Below are 12,075 nucleotides of genomic sequence, written 5' to 3'. Positions count from 1 at the left end.
TTGTCTTAAGTTAGGAAACTATAAATGGAGTCAAACAATGTTCAAAAGTCTCTGGTAATAATTTGTTTTGCCCATTAATAATTTGTTATATGTTCTCTGTATTCAATAACTAATTTCCTTGATTTTATTTTTGATTTTTCAAATATTTGTAGATAATCCGTAAAGGCATGATCATAGGTGCTATTGCTACCATTATTGCATATGTCCTTGCTTTTTTGAAAGTAAATAAATCTAGGACTAGAAGACCTAAAATAATTAGGCAACCTTATGTTAAAGGTGGTATTTTTAATATTTCTACGCAAAAAGTCATTAATTTTATTTTTGTTTAAGATTGAAAATTAAATTCGACTTGTTTTTGTTTGTTGAAATTTCAGGGTAAATGGGCTAGTAAGTCATCATATACAATGTAAGTGTTATTGAGAATTACGAGAACAAATAAAGATTTTATCTTTTTTGGGATTGAGTTGTTTATTTTTCTGCTAATTTGTGCTTTGTTAGAGAATGGCATGACGAGCAGATTTTGTGTAACTGATGTTATGTGGCCTAATTATTAGCCCCGGACTTTAATTTTAATTTCTTCATAATTTCTCCATTTTGTAACGACAACTTTAATTTTTTGTATTAGAAAATTAAACTTGTGTACTAGAAAATTAAACCTGTATACTAGTATATAAAATTATAAGGGTGACATAACCCAGAGATTTAAAATAATCCTTGGGTTATGTCACCCTTATAATTTTATGTACTAGTATATAAAATTACAGACAGAGTCATAACCCAAAGATTTAAAATAATCCTTCACCCCTTTTTTTTTGTAGTTGTGAATAACTTTTCTTTCTTTATAGGAATCGGAGTGTTCGGTTCTGCCCCATAAAAGGATCCGATTGACAACCGGATCCTTTGCTTATTTTTTCAAAGGCCGCGGCTCCAAAGGATCCGGTTGAATACATTTTTGTATACGTGCGATATACATACATTTTTAGGACGTACTTACTTATTTTGTTACGACATAATTAGTGTAATGTACTTCCATTTTAAACAACATATTGTTGGAAAAAACAAATACAAGTAATTATTAAACCTTTCATGGTCATTAAAACTTTTTTTTATCTTGATTCACAAAATAACTCACAAAATAAGCCGCATTTTAGCTCTCTCAGAAGCAGCCTTTAATTTTGCAAGAGCTCTATGATTTTCACTGATATCTACCTTGTGCTTATTCTTAATCTCATCCACAAAATGAGCCACCAGTCTGTTGTCGAAGTCCCCTCCTCCGAGGTGGGTGTCCCCACTTACTGTTATGACTCTAAATTCACCCTTTTCGATTGCTCACTCACTCATCAATGGAGTTTATGTTACCATAAAATTCGAAGCTAAAAGAACAGTGGAAAGGGAAAATCAAAGAAAATTAATGAATTTAGGGGTTTTTGTAATTTAGGGGTTTATGCAATTAATGGAATTTAGGGGGTTTTGCAATTGGGAAATGGAATGAATAATGAATTGTTTCAATTGCAATTGGGGTTTTTGTTTCAAATATAGTAGTTAAAGATGGCTGGATTAATGAATTGGAGAAGAAGGAGGAGGTCAATGGAGTGAAGGGAGTGAGGTACTGAGGTGAATCGATGGAGATGGGATGAGTTTACAAAGAAGCAAAGGGGAAATTACGATTTTAGCCCCCAAATTAACAGATTTCTTAACAGAACTGTTATAAGGTGGATGTTTTAAAATTTTGGGAGAGTTAAAGGTGGGAGTATTTAATTAAAATGACTTAAGGTGGGCGTTTCAAAAATGAGTCTAGTAAAAGGTGGGAAAGATTAATTTTGCCAATTCTCAACCACTCATTCACTCTTCCATTGATAATGGTATTTTGAACAGTATCATAAATCTGCTCTTCATCAGTTTAATCTAGAACACATTTCAAACTCGTATTAGTGCGATGTACATACATTTTTGAGTACGTACTTACTTATTTTGTTACGACATAATTAGTGTAATGTACTTACATTTTAAACAACATATTGTTGGAAAAAACAAATACAAGTAATTATTAATCTTTTCATTGTCATTAAACCTTTTTTTTATCTTGATTCACAAAACAAGTCACAAAATAAGCCGCATTTTAGCTCTCTCAGAAGCAGCCTTTAATTTTGCAAGAGCTCTATGATTTTCACTGATATCTACCTTGTGCTTCTTCTAAATCTCATCCACAAAATGAGCCATCAGTCTGTTGTCGAAGTCCCCTCCTCCGAGTTGGGTGTCCCCACTTACTGCTATGACTCTAAATTCACCCTTTTCGATTGCTCACTCACTCATCAATGGAGTTTATGTTACCATAAAATTCGAAGCTAAAAGAACAGTGGAAAGGGAAAATCAAAGAAAATTAATGAATTTAGGGTTTTTTGTAATTTAGGGGTTTATGCAATTAATGGAATTTAGGGGGTTTTGCAATTGGGAAATTGAATGAATAATGAATTGTTTCAATTGCAATTCGGGTTTTTGTTTCAAATATAGTAGTTAAAGATGGCTGAATTAATGAATTGGAGAAGAAGGAGGAGGTCACTGGAGTGAAGGGAGTGAGGTACTGAGGTGAATCAATGGAGATGGGATGAGTTTACAAAGAAGCAAAGGGGAAATTACGATTTTATCCCCCAAATTAACAGATTTCTTAACGGAACTGTTTAAGGTGGAAGTTTTAAAATTTTGGGAGAGTTAAAGGTGGGAGTATTTGATTAAAATGACTTAAGGTGGGAGTTTCAAAAATGAGTCTAGTAAAAGGTGGGAAAGATTAATTTTGCCAATTCTCAACCACTCATTCACTCTTCCATTAATAATGGTATTTTGAACAGTATCATAAATCTGCTATTCATCAGTTTAATCTAGAACACATTTCAAACTCATATTAGTGCGATGTACATACATTTTTGAGTACTTACTTATTTTGTTACGACATAATTAGTGTAAGGCTCGCACGAACCCCCCCAACCCGATCAAATGGGGCAAACGTAGGACGATGGTGAACCGTGAACCCTATCGGATATCATATCGAACCATCGATTTCATATCATCACCCAAACCTACTCTAAAGAAAATACGACAAAGAAAACAAAAGCCCCAAACAAAGACTATCGGCACCGATTTGCACCAGACTTCGCAATTAATCCAACCCGAAACTTGTTGTAGGAAGACCACCCAAGAAACATCCAACCCACCGAGCCAAGAGCCAAACTAGACAGCAAACGCGGCAGCCCACAACTCGGCAGCGGACTGAGTCAGAAACTTAAAGGGCATAACACCCCGCGACGAAAGGAGAATCAATTACGTCCCCGACGACCGGAAACAAACAGAACTCCAAGTGGCTAGCAATGGGTGGCACGCCGACGAATAGGGAAGGCTAGACGACCCAACCCCCAAACCCGATGGGCCACCCTATTAGAAACGGTAGCAAAACAGCAAGGAAAACACAAGACGGCGGCCGCGATAACGGAGGAAACAACCAGCGCTCGAAAGATAGGACCAACCAGAGAAGAAGGGAGGAAAAGAAAAACCCGATCAAGGGGACCCAAAACTTCGAAAAGAAGAAGAAAAAACCCTCCCAAGAGCAAACCCTAGAGGGAACTACAAATTATAAATATACTATTTCTTATTTGGTGTTAAAAACTAGAAATGAGGTTGTTTCGATTGACGCCTAATTTACAAGTTTTTAAAGGTCCGTACCCCTATTATTTGACCCAAATACTTTTTCACATCACCTGAGATACAACTTTAAATAAAAAATCATTAAATATGTGTAATAATATATTATAAAATTTATATATAAAATAAGTTTACATTGAGGATTCTGAATTAAAGGCATGGATATATGCAGGAATCTTTGTGTAATATGATAGGTTAAAAATCTAAAAGCCCCTCTGTTTTAGTAAAAAATCAGGATTATGAATTGATATGACTGATTTCACCAAAAAGCAGATCAAGTCCATTGCATATTGTACAATAATGAGAAATGTGTATATCATACTACTTGAAGCTTTCACAACAAATTTTTTGTATTAGAAAATTAAACCTATGTACTAGTATATAAAATTATAAGGGTAACATAACCCAAAGATTTAAAATAATCATTGGGTTATGTCACCCTTATAATTTTATATACTAGTATATAAAATTACAGACACAGTCATAACCCAAAGATTTAAAATAATCCTTCACCCTTTTTTTTTGTAGTTGTGAATAACTTTTCTTTCTTTGTAGGAATCGGAGTGTTCGGTTCTGCCCCATAAAAGGATCCGGTTGACAATCGGATCCTTTGCTTATTTTTTCAAAGGCCGTGGCTCCAAAGGATCCGGTTGAAAACCGGACCCTATACCCCCCTAAAAACCGGATCCTAAGGGGGGTTTTTGTACTAGTGATTTATCAAAATATCAATTATTTCTAGTTTTAAAGCCTTATTTATTTCTTTGGATGTTATGAGAGTTAATTTTTATCAACTAGTAACCCCCGTTTTTTTTATGAGCTTTTAATGGTGGTTATTCTTGTAACATATGTTCAATTACAAGTTAATATGGAAAGTCTGAACCATTGAGCCGGGCACAAGCACAAATCTTTGGGTCTGTGCATCTTCCATATCAGTCACATCCACTGGTAGGCAAAGGAATCTTCACATTGTTCGCAACTTGGATAGATTTGTAGTACTTAAAACCTATAATTTGCCATTCCAATTGAATATAAGGAAGCTGAATACAAAAAATTTGAATCCCGTTGATGTATTTTTTAAAACGTTATATCTCAATATTCACTTTATAGGGTGTGTATTTGTGGACTACGGAGTACTTGAAACGGCACACTCTCACATTGTTTCATTTTTAAACATAATAATAATAATAATAATAATAATAATAATAATAATAATAATAATAATAATAATAATAATAATAAAATTAAAAAAGCACTCTGACCCGACGGGTTAACCCGACCCGACCCAAATTTGACTTGCCAATCTTCGGGTTAAATGGGTTTGGGTCAAAATGGGTTTCGGGTTGAAAAATTATTGTCAAAACCAAAAAAACGGGTTGGGTTTGGGTTGGGTCAAATTTTGACAGGTCTAATTACAACACGAAGCAAAGCGCATTGCGGGGTAAGCAGGTCAGGGGTTCGAAACCCTTTGTAGCTGCTGCGTTTTATGAATGATTAATAAGTAAAGTTTTTTTTTTAAAAAAAAGCCATCAGCAATTTCCCTCTCCTCACCTCATTGCTCGACATTCTCACTTCTCAGCTCATTCTTCTCTTCCCCATTCTTCTCTCAATTTTGCCAAAAACTTCAATCCAAATCGCCACAAATCTTCACATACTTACGTTTGGAGCACTCCTCTTTGATTGTTTGGCAATTCTAAGGTAAGTCATTAGTTTAAATTGCATTTAGATTGGAATATTCTAGGGTTCGAATTTTAAAATCAAATTGGGGGTTTTGCTTGTAGTTTGTTTTTGCTCAATATTTTTCCGTGATTATGCTCTATAATGCTTGTGGATTATGTATATGTGATATTTAAGTATGTTTAAGCTCATTTAGCTTAAATTGCATTTCGATTGGAATATTCTAGGGTTCGAATTTTAAAATCAAATTGGGGGTTTTGCTTGTAGTTTGATTTTGCTCAAAATTTTTGCGTGATTATGCTCTATGATGCTTGTGGATTATGTATATGTGATATTTAAGTATGTTTAAGCTTATTTAGCTTGGATTAGATGGCTTAAATAAGTCGAGATTCCCTCCATTTGTGCGAAAATCTGTTCGAAATTATGGAGGAATTTTTCTTGAATTTTTTCTTAAAATTTTGGCTTAGTTTTGATGCATGAGTGTTGGTGAATTGATCTTGGTAGTTTAAGCTTGGAATTTTGGCATGATTTATAGCTCAGTTGTGCTTAGAGAAAGGTTTGAAAACTACCTGTTTTAGCCATAATTTCGCTCAATCTTGCTTGTTTATTGTTGTCAAAACATGCTTGAATTTTCTCACATATGTATGACAATTTGGCTTAAACTTGAGCAAAGTTATTGATGGTTGGAACCATGGTGTTCATTGCAATGATTTATGATAGTATTAAAACATTATTCTTTTGCCAAACTTACAATGTAATATGCTTAGGGAGTTGTCTTGCCCGAGTTATCTTGATACCTTGAGTTTGTTTCCATTGCAAGCTAACCTTAGAACATTATTATTGATTGTATATGTATAAATTGTGCAAAGTGGTTATCTTGAATTTATTAAGGATTTGTGTTTGTAATACTTTAGAGGAAAAATACACCTAAATAAAGCTAAAGGCTTTGTTGGTTCAATTCAATGAATTCATTGGTACAATATTATGTGACTGAATCTGTAATAAGAAAACAAAGTTGTCAGAATAGTCCCGTGTTATTATTATCATGATGAATAAAAGCATTTTGTTTTGTTCATATTTGCTTAATTTTGTTTTTGTTTGCTTGGTATCCTACACTTTTCATACATGGTTTTTTTGGGTGGGGGTGTGGGTTTGGCAATGTTGCCCTAAGGTCCTTCTTCCTCTCTCTTATTCATTGGTCAATGTATGTTGTTCTTGTGTGTTCTGCTATTGTTTTTCGATCTGTTGCTACTGTTGTTCTGTTACTGTTATTGTTGTTGCTCTGTTCTGATCTGTTGTTGTTGTTGTTATTTCCCTCCTCTTCAACTGTGCATTTGGCGTTAGTAGTAGCCCTGATCAACTGAGCATTTTGCTTTGTTATTTGGCAGGATCTAAATGGCGCACCACTATGCATTCGTTGGCAAGCTTCAGAACCTTTATGGTATGGAAAAACATTTAAATGAAACTTCCGAGTCTTTTTTAGAGGAGTACAAAGCCTTAGGTGGCTTGTATAAGATGTTGTCGCTGCCTTATTCCAAGATTCCAACCCTTTTTTTGTCAAAGGTGTTGGAATATTACAATCCCGATTCCAACACCTTTAACATTAAAGGGCATGTGCTAGGAGTAACACTCCAAGATGTGTTATTCCTAGCGAGAATCCGAATTGATGGCAAACCTGTGCTTGTCAAGGAATACAACGACGATCATTGCATCTCTATTTTTGGGAAGGCTATGTATGAATTTGATGAGCTAAAGGCGATTATCGAGGATACAGGATCGGATGCAAAGAAGCGCAAGATAACGCTATTGATGCTAATAGTGAACTCCATAATAATGCCGTCTTATAATGGGAATTGTTTTTATCCCGCATTTTTTGAATTATTAAGTGATCCAGATGAGACGTCTATGACTTATGCATGGGGGGAAGCATGCTTGCTGCCCTCCAGCATCACTTGCAGAAGAGATATAATAAAGTAGGTGGTTGTGCATGGCTATTAGTGGTAAGCTCCTTCTTCTTATTCTTTTTTCTTTTTCTTTTTTAAATCAATCTTTATTTTATTATATTTATTATTTAAAAATTAATTTGATTGTGACCTTACTGTACAGTGTTTCTTCTTCGTTCGCATCCCAAAGTTGTGGGATTCCATAGGCCTCACATCAGTGAGGGAGGAAATGGAGGAGGGGCAATTGGCTCAAGAACCCATTTCCGATGAAATGGATATTAAGGAAGCTGCAACTGTCCACCTTTGGCAAAGATCAAAAGGGGGGTTACCTCAAGACAATATCCCCTGTTTTTGAGAACCTCGAAGACGAGGTATGTCTTCTTCTGGATTTTTTTTTTTTGATAAATGATCAGATTTCATTAAGCTCAAAAATCAACAACATTTTACAACCTAACCCCCCCTCTTAGGTTCGAACCAACTAGGTTGGACCCAGCCAAAAAAAGGGGAAAGAAGAACTCTAATACAATTCATAAAACCATTCCCTATCTTTCCTAGATATTTTCCTAGGCAAAATCTGACTAATTCTAGTGACTAATGTACTCTTAATCTCATTACAGATATGGTCACAATTAACATCAACATTTTACCAAAGAAGATTATTCCTAGCTTTCCAAATTCCATATATGGCAGCAACTACAACAGCATTACACACTGATTTCTGAAACCTGCTGAGCCTGGTCTTCCTCTTGATGCTCCTGAACACACAAAAGTAGCTTGCATGCTTACATCTGATCTTGAGCCAATCTTGTAACAGCTGCCAAATATGACTACTGACTGGGCACCCAAAAAACAAGTGCTCATGAGTTTCTGAGTCACTTTTACACAGAACACAGGCATTAGAGGAGCAAAGCCCCTTTCTCCAAAGCCTTGCACATGTTTGTAGCCTCATCCTCATTACCATCCAAATAATAACCCTATGTTTGGGTAGATCAAACCTATTCCAAACATACCCACTCCATCAAACTTTCCCCTGCCTCTGTTCCATCTTCTTGTAAACCATGGCCACAAAGTAATGAGTCATCTGCTGTAGATCATTTCCCATTCCCATTGCCATCAACTGCTGCTTCACACTTCTTCTGGAATTTGCTCCACTGTATTTGCTAATTGATCAATTGACATCTACGAATAAAAGAAATATGTCTTGAACTCCAAGTTCTTATTCTTTCTGTCATCTTTTCAGTGAGCACCTCACATTGTTTTAGGAGCTTCGGAGTAAACTGAAACAAGTAGGCCATTTTAGGACTTAAATTATATTGAATTTTTTCGGGTTTTGATGTTGCATTTGATGTTTTATTGATAGGAAATTTGCTGGAAACCCTATTCGAATTAGGTGCTTCAAGACGAGCTGAAAGAAGATAGACAGTTCATAACACGACTTGGCCCGATGTTTTGTAACAACTATGTGGTTCAACATAAACCACATAATGTTACAAAACAACTTGAAGCCTATGAGCTCGACCCGATCTTGGATCCGGACAAGTTCAATATAATTACTCATAGGATACAAGTTATTGATAATCGTGGCCGTAACGGACACGATTATTTCGACTCGTATAAGAAGGAGCTTGCAATGTGGGATAAAAAAAATGTGTCTTGAAGTCGATGATAGCACTGATGATGATGGTTCTCCTCCTCCTTCTTCTCGTGCTCCTCCTTCTCCTCATTCTCCTCATCGTAAACGTAGGTTTCATGGAAATGAGGAGTTTCGGAGAGACACTCGTCAACGAAACCGGCCTGATAAGTTCACACCCAGCTTTCGGTGAGCTGGGTTATTTTTCAGGAACTTGTATATTTGGCTCTGTTCACACCCAGTTGGTGAGCTGGGATCTTTTTTAAAAAAAAACTTGTATATTTCTAGAACCATTTGGTTCTTCTGTTTCAGAAGAAAAACCTTGTCTATTTTCAGAATCATTTGGTTGTTGTGTATCAGAACCATTTGGTTATTATTATTATTATTATTATTATTATTATTATTATTATTATTATTATTATTATTATTATTATTATTATTATTATTATTACTAGTGTAAGACTCGTGCATTGCACGGATTAGATTTATTATACCAATAGTTACTTAGATTTTTAATTACACATTATTTGTGATAATAAATATTTATTTCAACTTTTTATTTTAATTACATTAAAAACTTTTTATTTCCATTAAAGATTTCTTCACAATAGCTTGTATTTTATTTCCCTTCACATTTAAATATATAAGAAATAAACATGTTTCAATAAAGTGTAAATTTAAGATTAAATTAATGTAAAATGTAAAAATACAAATAATATAAATGGTGATATTGGAAAAGGTAAATAAATTATATATTTAACCTTTGCATCCATTACAACCATTTCAATTTTTACTGTAATACTCCATGATTATCTTAGTGGACTTATTTCATGAACGAAATCATGATCATAATCTATATTTTCAACCATATAAAGGTGGGTCAATAAAGAATTTCTGAAAGAGGACTAATGTTTTTGAAAGAAAAGAGATAAATAGACGAATTGAGGGGTCAATATTCGAATTCTTGGAGTTGGGGTTTGGGGTTGTTGCAAATGGGGATTTAGGGTTCGAATTTAGGGGATTTGGGGTTCGAATTTAGGGGATTTAGTGTTCGAATTTAGGGGATGTTTACACTAATTGAGTTTAGTACTTGGGATGTTTTTTAGAGCTTAATTAGTTCCACAGAAAATAAATTTCTCCATCACAGTTTCATCATCAACATCATCAACTTATCCACGTATCTTATTTATTAATCATTAAAATAGCTGATACTTTTCTTTCAGGAAAATTGAGTACTCTTAACAGCAGATTATTCCCAGATAGAATTGAGGTTGATGGCTCACTTCTCGAAGGACCCATCGCTTATTGAACTACTTAGTAATCCACATGGTGATGCTTTTACCATGATAGCATCTAAATGGACTGGAAAGCCAGAATCTGATGTGATCTCTCATGAGCGAGACCAAACCAAAAGGCAAGCTAAAGTTCAGAGACAAGCTGTGAATTGAGTTCCACCTTGTGCTTTCTACATAAAATCCTCATAAAAAAAAATCCTTGGCAAAATCCGCATTAAACAAATCCTCATAAAACAAATCCATAACATCAGCATCAAACAAATCCGCATTAAAAAAAATCCTGATATGAAATGGAAGTCGTTATATAGAGTTCTAGTTCTGTTAGGATTCTATGTAAATTAGGAGTCTTATTTCAATTTTATTTTAATTAAGCGTTTAAATTGATAAAGGAATCCTATTATATGTAGGAGTCTAATTCCTTATCAAAGTCGAATTAGGAGTCTTATTTTATTAATAATAGGCGTGTGAAGTGTGTTAAGTATAGGATAATTATTTATCTTGATCCTTAAGATAAAAATAAATAAGTTTATTTGTTTTACTAGTTCTAGTAGGTTTAGGAAATCTTGTACTATATAAGGGATTTTCGGCCATAATAATAATTTAGGATGAGTTTGAGTTATTTCTTGTTTCAGGAGAGAATCCACCATTGTTTCAGGAGTGAATCCAAAAACCCTAGTTGAACTGTGAGTCGAAATACGCCTGAGTTCTTCATATCCAGTTACTAATTAAATAAAAAACAAATAAAAATCCAACCTTTCATACATAAAAGCCACTAAACTACAATAAAGAGCCCTAACTAAGTGAATCTTGCATCAAAAATCACATCAAATCCTCATAAAATACATATAACATCAGCATCAAACAAATCCGCATTAAAAAAAAAATCCTCATAAAATACATATGACATCAGCAGCAGCATCTGAGCAGAAACATCCCAACCAAGCATCAGCAGCAGCATCTTTGGCAAGCATCATCATCTGATTTAAAATTAAGAATAACCATGATCATGATTAGTTATAATAACCATGATACCTAAGAATTCAAGCCTACAAGAACATTAATCAACAATTGATCCTCAATTTCAAACAGAAACATACCTACTGCCTAGAGGTACTAGCACCACCACAAAACTTTACAATCAACAATTGGGATTTTCGAGTGATTGGTATGGTATCATCTAACAGGAATTCATACCATACATCTTCACGCAATTCGGGCGCTGAAAAGAGCTCAGCAACATGCTGATCTAATAAGTGATCAGCCAACCACTTTCCTTCACCTTTTGTTCAACGATTTTCGATCGACCACCATCACTATTGAGTTCCTGCCCGCCACCATTGTTTGAGTCATTGCCAAAAGCTTCGGAAGTGGTATTGGAAAGGGAATTTGATCCGCTCGGAAGATGTTTTAGGAAGACAGGGATCCTCCTCTGGCAATTAGGACAAGGGCTGAATACATCTTCCATATCTGTATGGCCATAAGATTTGGCCCTATTTCTGGCCAAACAATATTCACTTTGGAGACGTTTGCCCAGATCGAGAAATTCTGTGCCATTCAGCACCGGCAAGGATTGTTGCCGTGCCAGAGAATTGTATCGAGCCAGAAATTCCAACCAAATTTGCAGGTTCCAGTAATCACCTCCATGGTTGTAATGAAACCCATTTGTTGAGTACTCCTTTAGTACTCTCTTACCCAAACTAAGTTCTCCGATACTCCATTGACGATTTGTCGTTGACATTTCTACTGGCTAAATGCAGAACATGCACATTAGAACAACACAGAGAAAAATTACTCTCTAATTACAACTTAAACATATATGTGACACAAGAAAAAATGGGTG

General features: G+C 34.9%; 1 protein-coding gene and 1 long non-coding RNA gene across 2 annotated transcripts in view; one reads left to right on the top strand and one right to left on the bottom strand.

Annotated features, from left to right (window-relative positions):
• Nucleotides 1-5,229: 5,229 nt before the first annotated feature.
• On the top strand, nt 5,230-9,349 carry LOC125493509 (uncharacterized). Its single transcript, XR_008967591.1, has 4 exons — nt 5,230-5,388; nt 6,756-7,367; nt 7,474-7,681; nt 7,928-9,349. It is a non-coding gene; the product is annotated as an uncharacterized LOC125493509 (long non-coding RNA).
• A 1,616-nt stretch (nt 9,350-10,965) lies between these two features.
• LOC125493360 (uncharacterized) overlaps nt 10,966-12,075 on the bottom strand; it is a 2,110-nt gene continuing 1,000 nt past the window's right edge. The window contains exons 2-3 of the mRNA XM_057391971.1: nt 11,333-11,982; nt 10,966-11,212 (exon numbers count right to left, since the gene is read on the bottom strand). Of these exons, the coding sequence (XP_057247954.1) occupies nt 11,482-11,982 (501 nt within the window). The 3' untranslated portion in view covers nt 10,966-11,212; nt 11,333-11,481. The remainder of the gene's footprint in view (nt 11,213-11,332; nt 11,983-12,075) is intronic.

Source organism: Beta vulgaris, chromosome 9 (genome assembly GCF_026745355.1).
Source record: "Beta vulgaris subsp. vulgaris cultivar EL10 chromosome 9, EL10.2, whole genome shotgun sequence".
Classification (NCBI taxonomy): Eukaryota; Viridiplantae; Streptophyta; class Magnoliopsida; order Caryophyllales; family Amaranthaceae; genus Beta; species Beta vulgaris.
Note: the sequence above shows the minus strand (reverse complement) of the source record. Positions and strands in the feature narration are given on the sequence as shown.